Consider the following 13,683-nt stretch of genomic DNA (forward strand, 5'->3'; position numbering starts at 1 on the left):
ATTCCTGGGGCTCTCTCCAGAGTGAGGGGTGGGGGCAGAGGCAGCCAGGGAGGGACGGGCCCAGTCTGCAGCCGGGATATGTATCAGGCCTGGGAGCCCTGGATATGGACCCAACTCGCCTCAGTCTCAGCTTCCATCTGTGCACGTGACCCCAATAAATCTAGCTCATTCTGTGTCCCTCTGGCCTATCTTTGCCTGGTGTCTCCACCGAAAGGAACACCAATTTGACTCAAAAGCCTTGATAAAACCTGTAAAACGTATATGGGAAAGGCAGAAGAAAGCAGGAAAAGGGGAGACTTATCCCACAAAATCCAGACAAACTTCCTGGAATGTTGATACTTTTCCTCCCAGGCTTCCATTCCACTTGGCAGCTGCTTCTCACAAATTTCCCTCTGCTGCTTCCAAGCTCCCCCCACCGCCCCACACACATCCAGGGCCCAGCAACCTGGGATGTGGTCTAGAAGCAGGCACAGACTTGGGGTGCATGCGACCCCTCGGCCCTGCAAACTCCTCGCCCTGTGGAGAGAGGTAGGACCAAGGGAGGCCAGAGCGGGACCACCTACTGTGCGGGGCCCCTGAGGCCCCATGGCCAGGGCACCGCGGTATCACCTGGCCTTTACCTGCTCCCTGGGCCTCCTCTCCTCCCTTTAATCATCTCTGTTATTTAATCATGTGGGCCAGTGATCTATGAACTCTGGCCGGGGCCACTGGTGCCTTTGCCAAGGGCATAAATGCCTGCTTCCCTGGGCCTCCGCCACACCCTCAGCCAGGACCTTGTCATTCCTCTGCCAGGCTTCCATCGCACCTGCCACCTGGGCTTGTCCCACTCAGAGGCCGCCTGGCTGTTGGCTGTTATGTTGGGCTCCCGATGGGGGCAGGGTGATTTTGATTGGGCTGCTGGGCTGCCAGGGAGTGAAGTTCCCCTGGCATCAGGCTCGCCTGAGATTTGAGAGGTGTTCCCTGGCCTTGGGCTGTGGTAGGAAGTGAACTGGGCTGGGCCCCATTACACCAACCTTCACCACCCAGGATGCACCATGGACCCCTTAGGGCTGCCTCCTGTCTCCGCATTCACTCCTGCCCTGTGCAACCCTTTGGTGGCATATTGCCAAAGCCCCTCTCTGACCAGCTCTGTGCTCACAGACCTTTGGTGGCTTCCCATGGCCCATAAGAGAAAGTCCTCAGGGTCTCTCCGGCTTCATTCCTGCTGTCCCCCCTCACCATGCTCCAGTCACATGGGTCCTCTGTGCGAACCTCCTTTGTCATCCCCTGCCACACCTTCACCCTTCCTGTTCCCTCTGTCTGGAGTTCTTTCTCGATGTCCTTGCTGTTTACTTGAGTCTTATCTTTAAAAAATATTTTTATTGATTTCAGAGAGGAAGGGAGAGGGAGAGAGAGATAGAAACATCTATGATGGGAATCAAACCGTGACCTCCTGGTTCATAGGTTGACGCTCAACCACTGAGCCACGCCAGCCGGGCCTTACTCATCTTTTGAGGCTATGGGAGTAGCCTTTGTCCAGGAGTCTTTCTCTGACCACTCCTCTTGCCCCCAGCCAGCCCCAGGCTCTCTCCCCTCAGGTCTTTCAACTCTGTGCCCCTTAACAGGCCTGCTGTGAGCCCAGCACTGGAATTTAACTGTTTAGTGTTCATACCAACCCCGCAAGGTAGGGACTATTGTTTGCCATTTTATAGACTTAAAAACAAGGCTTTGCAGACGCCGCCGCCCCAAAGCCGCCCGTGACCAGCCATGGTGAACCCCACCGTGTACTTCGACATCGCCGCCGACGGCGAGCCCCTGGGCCATGTCTCCTTCGAGCTGTTTGCGGACAAGGTTCCAAAGACAGCAGAAAACTTCCGTGCTCTGACCACCAGGGAGAAGGGATTTGGTTATAAAGGTTCCTGCTTTCACAGAATTATGCCGGGATTTATGTGCCAGGGTGGTGACTTCCCACGCCACAATGGCACAGGCGGCAAGTCCATCTATGGGGAGAAATTTGAGGATGAGAACTTTGTCCTGAAACATACAGGTCCTGGCATCTTGTCCATGGCAAATGCTGGGCCGAACACAAACGGCTCCCAGTTTTTCATCTGCACAGCCAAGACTGAGTGGGTGGATGGCAAGCATGTGGTCTTCGGCCAGGTGAAGGAAGGCATGGATATAGTGACAGCCATGGAGCGCTTTGGGTCCAGGAATGGCAAGACCAGCAAGAAGATCACCATTGCTGACTGTGGGCAACTCTAATAAATTTGACTTGTGTTTTATCTTAACCACCAGACCATTCCTTCTGTAGCTCAGGAGAGCACCCCTTCACCCCCATTTGCTTGGAATGTTCCATAATCTTTGTGCTCTTGCCAGTTTATTGGGTTCCATAATTTCCCTACCCTTTCCCAGTCTAGCTGGATTACAGAGTTAAGTTTATGATTATGAAATAAAAACTAAACAGTTGTCTGTCAAAAAAAAACAACAACAACAAAAAACAAAAAACAAAATAAAACTGAGGCTCAGAAAGAGACTTGTTCAAGGTCATAGGCAGTGGTGATCCATGAATTCAATCAATAAATATTTATTAAATACATACATGCATATGTATGATAGACTCAGTTCAAATCCTGATGCTACCACTTACTTGCTGTGTGACCTTAGGCAAGTCAGTTGCCTTCTCTGTGCATCAGTTTCCTCATCTATAAAGTGGGAATCATAAAGTACCAATGTCATAGGGCTGTTGTGAGGATGAAACAAGTTACTCTGGGTGAAGTGCCAGTATGCAGTAGCAGTCCAGTATGTGTCAACACGTTATTCTCCCAGGAGGGGGTGGGGGATGGCTTCATGTACAGGCAGGATTAACAGTGTCTAGATAATTCTTTTTCAGTTGTTGGCCCAGGTCCCCAGCTGCCACTTCTAGCACAGGCCAGCCCGGAGGAAAGGGACAGCCTGCCCACAAGGGGATTTGGCAGAGATGGAGGCTGTGGGTCTAGGCAGCTGTGAGCAGGGCGGCCCTCATTGCTGGCTGTCCCTGGGACTCAGGTGGGCTGCTTCTCTGGCCTTGGTGGGATTGGCCAACCCCGTCCTAGAGCTCTGGGCTCCTTCAGTCAAAGTGGTGTTGAGCCATCTCTACTAGGACTCCACTCAAGGCCCAAGGTGAGAGGCGAGGCCAGGGCCAGGCGGTGGCTCTCCCACAGCACCGGTCACTGCCCACAAGGATGCACTCAGCCTTGGAATCCATCATGCAGCCCTCCCTGGAGAGATGTGCCCTGGGCCTGCCAGCAGACCCTGGTGACACAGGTGGCTGGGGCAGAAGTGAGCCTTGGCTCCTTCCAAGCCTGCTCTTGGGAAAAGCTGGCTAGGGGTTACTGGTCTGAGGGGAACGAAGGTCCTGGAATCCTGGATGTCAAAGCTACAAATGGCTGTCCAGGCACGTGATAGGCAAAAGCCCAGAGCAGGTGGGTTAGCAGCCAGAGATGCCCAGCAAGGGCACGAGGAGTGAAACCCAGGGCTCTGGTCACCTCCTCCCGCTTCCTGTGTCCCCCTAACTTCCAAGCAGCCCCTTCCCAAGAGGTGCCTTTGCCAAGGGCATAAATGCCTGTTTCCCTGGGCCTCCGCCACACCCTCAGCCAGGACCTTGTCATTCCTCAGCCAAGATGAAATGCCAGAGTACAGCCTGGCCCAGTGGCTCAGTGGCTGAGCATCGACCTATGAACCAGGAGGTCACCGTTCGATTCCCAGTCAAGGCACACGCCTGTGTTTTGGGCTCGATCCCCAGCAGGGGACGTGCAGGAAGCAGCCAATCATTGATTCTCTCTCATCATTGACGTTTCTATTTCTCTCTCCCTCTCCCTTTCTCTCTGAAATAAATAAAAAATATTTTAAAAAAGAAATACCAGTACATTTCACTTTTTATTACAAACACAAGTTTATAGGCAAATAATTGAAAGTCTAAAAAAATACATTACAATAAATAATTGGAATTCTCCAAGTTCTTAGAGCAAATAAGTTATATACAGACAGGTGAAGCAGAACAGGCCCTTCTCACCAGGAGTGTCCCGAGGGTCTGAGGGTACAGGACCCTGGGAGGGAGAGCTGGAGGGGACAGATGAAGGCGGGGGGTGGAGGGGAGGACACCAGCCACTGGGCTGGCTTAGGTGTGAGCGTCCATCACTGTGCGTCGCTCCTGGTGTGTAGCCAGCAGACAGGACACCTCTCAGGACATGGCCTCCAGGTCAGTTCTTTTCAGCAGGGATGTGGGACCAGAGCCAGAGGGGGAGGCTGCGCTGCAGCCTGGGAGCTGAAGGCTTTGCTGGGCAGTGTGAGGGCTTGGAGCTGCCTTGAGGGGGCTCCCTCACTAGGGCGAGGAGGCCACAGCTTGTGCCAATCCAGCAGGTGGGCTTCCTGGTCCAGGAAGCAGGTGGAGTCTCCTGCCCTGGGCTGCCCTTCTCCTCCCCTCTCCACACAGGCTTCCTTCCCAGAGTCTCTCCAGCTCCCAGCACTATCTCTTCTGCCGCCTGGAGTGTGTAGGCCTGGTCTCCCTCCTTGCCTCCTGCTGTCGCCGAGCAAAGCGGATCTTGGCAGAAGAAATGTCCCTGGAATGAGAAGGGTCAAGTTAGCATCGCAGGAGATATGGACCGCCCAAGAGTTCCCTGTGAGAGGCAGCAGCAGGAGGGACTGCACCCCTTCATCGTGGCTGCCCTGGGTCAGAAGGTGGCCACTGACCCTGAACACAAGGCCTACAAGCTTCTTTGCCCTCAGGGGCTTGGACAAAGCTGATGTTCAATATCAAACACTGCTGGAATGACCGGACAGCCAAGAAGAGCCCAATGTTTCATTCCCAAGACCTGCCTTCCTACTTCCACACCTTCCCTCCCGGCTGCGCACCCAAACTCCACCCACTACAGTTCCCATTTCCAAGTTCCAGACAAAGATGGGTCCTAGCCGCCCCTTGAACCTGACTGAGACCCTTACATGGACTTGTGTCATTCAGGTGGCCTCGTCCTGGCTCAAAGCATTCGAGCCTGGAAGCTAGGAGACTGGCTTTCGTTCCAGCTGTGGGAATGTGGGCAAGTGTCTCAGCCTCTCTGAGCCCCTTTCTGGGTCTATAACATAGAAACAGCCCTGAACGGTTGTAAGGAGGATACTGGTTGGCTAAGCAAGCTCTCTGACCACGTTGAAGGGCCACGCCCTTGCCAAGTCTTATTTTGTTTTTTTCATCCTAAGACAGTTCCTAAGTATATGCTGGGTCCTGTCCATCTCACCACCTGGCCTTTTCTCCTATGTTTCTGCCTCCCCACAAAGACCAGAACCCGGAGCCATGCTGTGCCCAGCACTGGCTAGCCCCGAGGAGCCACCTTTACAGGTAGAATGGCTAACATCACCAGGGCTCCCACTGGGGGCAGGTGCTTCCTTATGTCAAATCATCTGACCTCAACCCCATGAGATGGGTAGCATTGTTGTCCCTGTTTCAAAATAGGAACTTAAAGCACAGAGAAGTGACAAACCCAAGGTCACAAAGCTTGTTTGTGGCAGGGCTTGGGTTCAAATCCCTCAGTCCTGGCTCAGAAGCTGCCCCGTAGCCACTCTGGCTGCATGGACAATAGGGGGCTTTGTTCTCAAGTCAGTTTGATTGGACAAACATTCATGGGCACCTCCTGTGAGCAAACTCTGGAGCTGAGCCAGGCTGAGGCCACCACAGATGGGATCCAGTCTGGGGTGGGGGAAGGAGCAGGCTGGGTAGTTGGCCCCTCTGGACCCCAGGATATGGAGATGCTCAATTAAGACACAGCCTGAATGAACACCTGTGGTCCTTCCAGAGTCAAGAAACTTCAGGCTCTAAAAAGTCAACTTCCAGGCATAGCAGTGAAAAGTACGGGCTCTGGAGTCAGCCTGATGCCAGACTGCTGTGTGACCTTAGGAAAGTACCTTCACCTCTCTGAGCCCTAGATCTCTTAACTGCCCAATGAGGACGCAGTCCTGCCTTTTACAGAGAATAAGAGAACTGTGAGGACACGTGCCAGGCATACAGGAAGCATTGGATCAGCGCAGTGGCCCTTACCTCAGCCGTTGGAGGAGCTTTCCTGCCGTGGTCCGTGTCTTGCCAGCCTGGGACACGTCTGCAGGGGACCCAATGCCTGGGTTTGCCACGGTTTCAGGCCTGAATGAACAGCATTAGAGCCCAAGTGAGGGGCTGTCCAGGGCCCTAAGGCCACCTGGCCACAGGCCCAGCCCAGCCCCACCCTATCCCCACCTGCCCTCAGGAACAGATCCATTTCCACCCTGTGCACCTGGCACCCTCCCTTTCCAGGCGGGGTGGGGAAAACTGAGCTACGGGGACTGTGTTCCTAGCTTCAGAAAGAGGCCGCTGGGGGGCTGGCCTTCTCAGAATCTGGCCACCTGCAGCTGAGTGTGGCCCTTTTCAGGAGAAACGAAGGCAGGGGCAGAGCGACAGCTTGAGTCTCAGAGGAGGGGTTTTCTCATAAACCATCATGGGCATGGAGGCTGGGATTGCCAGGCCAATTTCTGCTTTCCCCAAATGCTCTACGTGGAGGAGGGAAAGAACGAAGTTTCCCACCCTTTTACAGGTGGGAAAACTGAGGCCCAAAGAGTTAAGGGATTTGCAAAGCCCCCCAGCAACTCTGTGATGACCCTGAAATGGTGCCATGGCCCCCCAATTCCAGATGTTACTCCTCCACTGAGAAAGCTCCAAAGTCCCCTGAGCCTCAGGTCTGACTCCAGAGCCCTGTGGACTCATCACATAGACCGAGGCCGAAGCCCAGCGCTCCCTCTGACCAGCTGTGTGGACTGACAGGACAGGCCTTTGAGGCCTGGGGTGCCTCAGCTGTCACCTGGGAGAATCGCCCTGCCCAGGAGTGAACATGGCGCTCTCGAAGCCCCCAGAGATGGGCAGTGGGAGGGACTCAGGGGTGACTGGTTCCCTGTGGGAAGGGACACTGCCATGGGCCCAGGGCAGCCTATGGGTCCCTAGGACCCTGCTCCCCCTCCCCCATTTGCTCCTCTGCTCTTTGGCTGGTCTGCCAGACACCTTGCTGTCCAGGGCAGGTCTGGGCTGACAGCTGCCCCTGACCCCTGCAGCTGGGTGCCCACTTACCAGGGCCTTCGATGGCAGAAGGTGGCACAGGCAGGGTCTCTGGCACTGGAGCATTCACAGCGCCCTGGCAGAGAGCGACGCTGGCGTTTTGGCGGGTTTCCCAGGCCATAAGGAACTGTCTGTCTGTGGGCAGGCAGCCAGTAAGGTAGTGATGTAGAGGGGAAAAGGGAGAGAGGGAGGGAGAGGAAGAGAGGGAGGATTAGATAAATCACTACCATTGACAAGCAGGGACCGTCTTTTCCCTGTACTCTGGGATGGCCAGTGTGGCAGCAAAAGGTGACCAGCCCCTGACCTCAAGAAGTCCCACCACAGGCTCCTACCCAGGTGCCAGGTAGCCCTGACAAGACCCAAGACCCAACACCCTTCCCTTCTCTGGGACTCTGCCTCCCCCCCAGGTGTCCTCCCAGGCCCCCTGCCCAGACAGGAACATGAGCTGATAGAACCAGGCTGTCCCTTATTCTCAAAGAGGCCCACAGCTTGCCCCCAGAGGAGGGGAGGAAATACCATCTCATAAGTAAACATGCTGGCTCATAGCTAAGCTGCCCCCAGCTGGTCCCCACTTGCCTAGAGAAGTAACGTGTATGTCTTAGAGTTTTGACTTAAAAATGGTGAAAGTGTGTGTGCGTGTGTGTATATGTGCGTGCACATGTGTATGAGATCAGATGGGGTTGATTTCAGATCAGAGTCTAGCCAAGGCGGGCCGAGGGCAGGGCAGGGGCCCGTGGCCGGTTGGACCAGCACCTTCAGGTGCCAGAGCTAATTTTAGCTGGTGTCTGAAGTTGTAATGACTCCAGGTAGACCCGGCAGGCAGGGACTGGCAGGGTTCCCACCCTGAGCGAGTGTTTGGATGTGGATTAGCTCCACACGCTTACGTGCCGGGCTTCTCTTGTCTTTTGCAATTTGGGGAAGGGAAAAAACACAAATGCACACAGAAACTTCAACTTGAAGTATGCAGTGGCCCGGAGGCAGTGCGGGTGCAGACAGAGCAGACAGCACAGGCCCCCACCCTGGCTCCACCAGGTGACAAAGGGCATGTTTTTCATCTGTCATTTGGGGACAACAGCAGTACCTGCCTCAGGGAAGGATTGCGGGGTGGTGGTGGGGGAGTTCATGAGATGATCATGCACGAGCCTTGCTTGGCATAGGGCCCGGCACAGTCCAGACATGGGCGCTGTCATAATTGTATTATTCTTGGAAGATAATGCTGAGGCAGCATGGCCGAGTGGGTGTGAGCTCTGGCGTCCACCGGACCTAGGATGGAGCTGCCACCTACCCTGTCTCCTTCCTGTGTGATCGTGCAGAAGGCACCTCACCTCTCTGAGCCTCAGTACCCTGATCTGGAAAATGAAGCCAACACTTTCTTGTTGGATGTCGTGAGAATTCTCCTGAGACATCCCTCTGTATTGCTCAGGCAGCCTCCCCGTGGGAGTGAAACAACAACTGCTAGTGATCGATATGGGCCCAGTGCTCCCATCTGGAGGCCCAGGAAGAGCCGTATTGTGCCCAAGGTTTCCCAGTGTGCCAGTAGTCCCCTCCCCCCACGCCTAGCAGCCCGCCTGGATCCCCATGGTAGCTCACCCGGGAGTGTTCACCCAGATGATGTCCAGGTGGCAGAAGTAGACGCACTCCTTGTCGAGCCAGGAGCTGCAGGAGCAACGCCGAGGCCGCAGGTGGGAGCCTCGGGCATGGCGCGGGGGCACTGGCTGCTCTTGGGTGGCAGCGGCCTGGCCCTTGCCTGCACGCACAGGAGGGAGAGAGAGGTGGAGAGGTGGGTCAGGACGCCAGGCACAGCTGGAATAGGGGGACCTGCCAGGCTCCTCCTCTTGCATAATCGAGGAAGTTGGCACTCTCACTGCTCAGGATCTCCGGACCAGCCGGGGAAGCCTCAGCAGCCGGGTGGGAAGGGCCAGTGGCCGCCCTGTGCCGCAGCACCTCTGTACTGGCAGAGCCCCGGCCGTGCCACTGCACTGGGCTCCCGCCCTGTGTGCCCCAGCTGGCTTGCGGGGCATCACAGTCCCCAGGGGAGACACTGCTGAACAGACCCGGGGCTGCTGCAGCAGGCGAGGCCGGATGGCTCACCTTCATGCAGGGCCACGAGCAGGGCCAGAGCCAGGGAGCACCAGGCAGTGGGCATGGCAACCATCGCGGCGGAGTGCAGGGCTGGACTGGAGCAGGGAGCAGGGAGCAGGGAGCGCGCCTGTTGCCTGCGTCCTGCTGCCAAGCTGAGCCAAGCTGATAGCTCATTGCCTCCGTGCCCTGGCTGCTTATAACCACCAGGCACTTCCCCGCCCCTGCCGTCCAGCCCTGCCACTGCACCAGCGGGTGGAGGGCCCAGAGCCAGGGACAACGCCTCCTCCTGGGGCGTCAGGCCCTGCCCAACCTTCACGGTGGGGGGAACAGGGGAGGGCGGAGGCAGGAGGGAAGGCCCAGCTCCTCCCTCTGAGCTCAGAGCAACTCAGGGAGTATGAGGCTCCCCTGCAACCCCCAGGGACTCCTCCCAGTCCCTAGGACTTCCTCAAATCAACCCCCAAAGTGCCCCAGAGCCCCTCCCCCACTCTCCCGTGGCTGCTCCCCAGGTCTTGCCCAGACCTAAGAGTTTGAAAGGGGAGCATGAGAAAAACCCGCCCTCTTCTCAGAGAGACCCTGCTGTCCTGCCTGCCTGCTGCCAGCCAAGCTGGGGGTGCCCCTTCTATGGTGCAGGAGGTGAGAGGCCTGCTTATGGCTGTGTGGCCTTGGGCAAGTCAGAGCCCTCTCTGAGCCTGCTTCCCTCAGTAAAGGACACAGCCTACCCCTGACCTCTGACCTCTGACCAGCCTGGAGCTGCCTCATTGCTCCTCACCCAGGAAGTGCCCCTCTCCCCTCCTTCCACCCCAGGGCCCGGGACAGGAATCTTGGCCCCTCTCAGAACCTTGTCAGCTGTGCAGCCTTGGCTAAGGATACCCATTCTGCACCTCAGTTTCCTTGTTTGCAAAACAAAGCTAAAATGGGGGATCTCAATGTGTTGGCTCACGGGCTCCATGGAGACTAAGAAGGGGCTTCAGAGTCCTTTCCAGAAAGTCCTTTCCACACAAAGTGCCCCTCAAAAGTTCTCCTCTCTCAGTGGCTACTTTCTGCCAAAAAGGCCAGGTGGTGGGGGTGCTCCCTGCGGGCTAGCATTCTGCTGCTGCCTCTCTGCTGGCTCCCACGCTGGGCGGTACTGGAGACCAGAGCGGGCGCACTCCTGCTGAGCCACACAGTTTGTGGACCTGGCAGCTGCCCTCTATTCCTGCCCAGTCCACCTCTTCCAGCATCTTCCCAGGGACCCTGTCTCCAGGCACAGCAGGAAAGGCTCTTCATTTCCGGGAAATCCCGGAGCCCAGGCTCTGGAGCCTGACTCATGAGATTGTGCTTATCTCCCCAGCAATCTTTAGGTCCAAAACTCCAGAGAAGGCAGGGCCTGGAGCCTGGCACACAGTAGGAGCCCTCCGAGTGAGTGCACTCTGAAGGAGGGGGGAATGAGTGAGTGAATGCCTGGCTTTGAGCTGGGGAAAGTGGGTCTGCAGGGACCCAGGCTGCCCAATGTTCAGTTCCTGTGTTCAGCAGCAATTTTGTCATTAGACATTTATGAAGGGGGACATAGATGACCACAAAGAAACAGGCAATCTTGCTTTTTCATGGAGTGTGTTCAGAGCATGCATGTGTGCATGTGTGTGTGTGTGTGTGTGTGTGTGTGTGTATGTGTGCGCGCGTGAGCGATCCTAGTAAAGCAGAGGGAGATTCTGGTAGGAAGTAGGGAGAGACCTTTCATCCTTATCTTTATTGCCCTGGCTGGGCCAGGCTTCCCCCAGACTGGGGTGTGTGTGTGTGTGTGTGTGTGTGTGTATGTGTGCGCGAGTGAGCGATCCTAGTAAAGCAGAGGGAGATTCTGGTAGGAAGTAGGGAGAGACCTTTCATCCTTATCTTTATTGCCCTGGCTGGGCCAGGCTTCCCCCAGACTGGGCCAGGCTGCAGGGAAAGCAGGAACAAATATTCCTGGGCACCTACTGTGTGCTCAGAACACTCTTATTTCCTCTCATCACAACCCAGGAGGCAGCTGCTCTCATCTGGCTACCAGCTGCACTACTGCCCAGGAGGCAGCGGAGCCTGGCTGAGGTCACACCTGGGTAGGTGCAGAGCTGGCTTTGGGACTCAGATCTCTGTCTCTCGGGCAAACCAGTGACTCCCCAGGTGGTGCTCACTGCCTTCCCCCGCGAGGTGCCTCTCGAAGAATTTAGAAGAGTATTTCTGGAATGAGGTGAGCAATACTCGCAGTCATTTCTATTAGCTTCCGAGAGAATATAAATAGAGAATCAAGCAGGATTGGGGTGGGGGTAGGAGGTGGATAGATATTTTAAACCACTGAACCGTGAAGAGAAGAAAGAAGCAAATGCAGATCATGGTGAGGAGGAGGAGTCAGGGTGGGAAGAAAACAGGCAGGAGGCAGATAAAAAGACAGGTAGGGAGAGAGGGAGGACAAGGAAGCAGAGTGTAGCCAGAAAGAAAGAACTCGGATTTGAGAAAGGAAAAGAGAAAGAGCATTGGGAGTGAGAGCGAAGGTTCTAACGTGTCTAATCTTTACACAAATGCAAAGTGCCTGCTGGGGACAATAGGGAACCAGAGGCTCCGAGTCTGGGAAACATAATAGAAGAATTAAACGGAGCAGGAGACAGGATCCCTCTCTGGTGTGAAAGGAGGATGACGACAGGGCAGGGGCGGCTGCCCAGCCTGGCAGGGTCAGCACAGGGAGCTGTGCCAGACTCGTTTCCCTTTTTCCCTGCCCTCAGCTCCAGCTGAGCTGGGCATGCAGGGCTCCTGGGAAATGGAGAGGCCCAGCCCAAGGAACCTGAGCGACCCCAGGTCTCAGGGGTTAGCGCTACCCCACTGGCAAGAGAAATTAAGCTGAGTTAAAAAATACCCCCCCTAGGCTCTTAGTCTGGGCCCTGAACCTTCACCTCTACTCCTCATGGCTGGCCTGGCTGCATGGCCTTCCCACTCCATTGCACCGCCCTGCTGCACTCCCCACCCAACCTGGCCCTGTTACCTCCCTGGGCTAGTAAAGGCAGCAGGTCAAGGGGCAGGGATTCCCTGAAGGTCACCATCAGGATTTGGAGGGAATAGTTTTGCACACAAAATAATTTGTTCTACTTCTGCTTGGTGCCGGCTTAATCCAAGAGGGAGAGATTCTCCCTGGCCAGGTGGATCAGTTGGTTAGAATGCCATCCCATACACCAAAAGGTTGTAGGTTCAATCCCCCATCGGGGCAGGGAGAGGCAACCAATCGACGTTTCTCTCTCACATTGATGTTTCTCTCTCACACTGATGTTTCTCTCTTCCTTCCTCTCTTTCTAAAATCAATAAACACATCCTCAGGTGAGGATAAAAAAAGGGAGAGCTTTGTGGGGAGGGTGGGCTGCATATTTCTGGGTGAGACGCTGTGCTAGACGCTGCCCGCTGGAAATCCTGTGTCCTCACGCCCATTTTCTGGATGAGATAACTGTGGTCTAAGAGAAGGAGCAACGTTGTCACGGCAGTGATGGGGTCACACTGGTTCTCCTGCTATTAACCCAGCCCCACCCTTTCCTGCACGGCAGTGAGGCTCCCCCAGGGTCCAAGTGGAGTGGGGACTTTGGGAAGGACTGCCAAAAAGGACCAGGGACTGGGGACAGGATGGGCCATGTGCCTGTGCACCCCAAAGCTCTCTCCACCACACATGCACTGAGAGTAAGTGTGGGTCCATTAGCAGCTGTCCAGCAGCCATGGACACCATGTGGGGTGGGGGATGCACAGGAGTAAGGATTACATGTCCTGGTGATGGTGCCCCACAGGGCAGGCATGGGCTGGAGCAGGAGGCTGGCCCAGCAGGAGCAACAAACTTTTGCCCCAGCTGTGCTGTTATGCTATGTGGCCTTGGGCAAGTCCCGTTCTTTCCCCGGAAAACTTTCCTGTCTTCCCATTGACTGTGAGGGGCACTCCCAGCATGGACTGCCTATGACTTTCCCAAATCTGAGCCCTGCCGACTGTACTGTGACTGTGACTCCCAGCTTGGGACCCTCCGCTCTCTCCCCTCTGGAAATTTCCCCTGGCCACCTGGCCCCTCCAGGTTTCAGAAAGTTCTGTTTGCAGCCCCGATGGAAGGGACACAGTGTCTTGGTCACAGGCACATACCGTGCAGGCGGCTTAGCAGAACGAGCAGCTGGGAAGATGTCTGGAGCCCCGGGGAATGGGGGCCTGAGGAGGGTATGGCCCTGAAGCCAGCCTGGGTTGGGGACTTAAGGAATGAGGGAGTTCAGACATTCCCATCAACACTTGTCCCCAAATTATGTCCCCAAGGCTGTGGGTCAAGGCTGCCCCCACTAGGGCCTGAGGACACTCAGCCCCGGGGCCTCTTTCTGGTGGGTGGTCTGGGCCTCCTGCCAACAGCCACAGCTCACCCTGAGCCTGCAGGGCCTGGCACCACCCACACCATTGTCCCACACTGGGTCTCCGCAAGGGCAGCCTCAGCCCTGAGGGACCAGCTCCCCTGGTCTCTACTTCCCTCAGAGGACAGCCCCTTATTAGTTGTCTTCCTC

General features: G+C 55.9%; 2 protein-coding genes across 5 annotated transcripts; one reads left to right on the plus strand and one right to left on the minus strand.

Moving 5' to 3' along the window:
• Positions 1 to 1,706: 1,706 nt before the first annotated feature.
• On the plus strand, positions 1,707 to 2,444 carry LOC102260983 (peptidyl-prolyl cis-trans isomerase A). The gene has a single exon (XM_005866049.2). It carries the CDS (start codon positions 1,747 to 1,749, stop codon positions 2,239 to 2,241), a length of 495 nt encoding a protein of 164 aa, XP_005866111.1. The 5' UTR covers positions 1,707 to 1,746; the 3' UTR covers positions 2,242 to 2,444.
• A 1,447-nt stretch (positions 2,445 to 3,891) lies between these two features.
• On the minus strand, positions 3,892 to 9,319 carry EDN2 (endothelin 2). Of its 4 annotated transcripts, XM_005866050.2 has the most exons (5): positions 9,176 to 9,319; positions 8,675 to 8,831; positions 7,097 to 7,219; positions 6,044 to 6,142; positions 3,892 to 4,577 (listed from the first exon to the last, which is right to left on the minus strand). In XM_005866050.2, exons 1-5 carry the CDS (start codon positions 9,237 to 9,239, stop codon positions 4,484 to 4,486), a joined length of 537 nt encoding a protein of 178 aa, XP_005866112.1. In that variant the 5' UTR covers positions 9,240 to 9,319; the 3' UTR covers positions 3,892 to 4,483. The 4 variants fall into 4 exon arrangements, with proteins under 4 accessions (XP_005866112.1, XP_014395026.1, XP_014395024.1 ...); XM_014539540.1 differs by lacking the exon at positions 6,044 to 6,142; XM_014539538.1 differs by lacking the exon at positions 9,176 to 9,319 and having other exon boundaries at positions 8,675 to 9,161.
• Positions 9,320 to 13,683: the final 4,364 nt, after the last annotated feature.

This window comes from Myotis brandtii, unplaced genomic scaffold (genome assembly GCF_000412655.1).
Source record: "Myotis brandtii unplaced genomic scaffold, ASM41265v1 scaffold220, whole genome shotgun sequence".
Taxonomy (NCBI): domain Eukaryota; kingdom Metazoa; phylum Chordata; class Mammalia; order Chiroptera; family Vespertilionidae; genus Myotis; species Myotis brandtii.

Coding starts and splice junctions, on each gene's coding strand:
- LOC102260983 (XM_005866049.2), top strand. CDS start 1,747: ATGGTGAACCCCACCGTGTACTTCGACATCGCCGCCGACGGCGAGCCC.
- EDN2 (XM_014539538.1), bottom strand. CDS start 8,925: ATGCAAGAGGAGGAGCCTGGCAGGTCCCCCTATTCCAGCTGTGCCTGG. Junction 7,220..8,674: donor ATCTGGGTGAACACTCCCGG/GTGAGCTACCAT, acceptor GCCTGCCCACAG/ACAGACAGTTCCTTATGGCC. Junction 4,578..6,043: donor AAGCTCCTCCAACGGCTGAG/GTAAGGGCCACT, acceptor TTCTCATTCCAG/GGACATTTCTTCTGCCAAGA.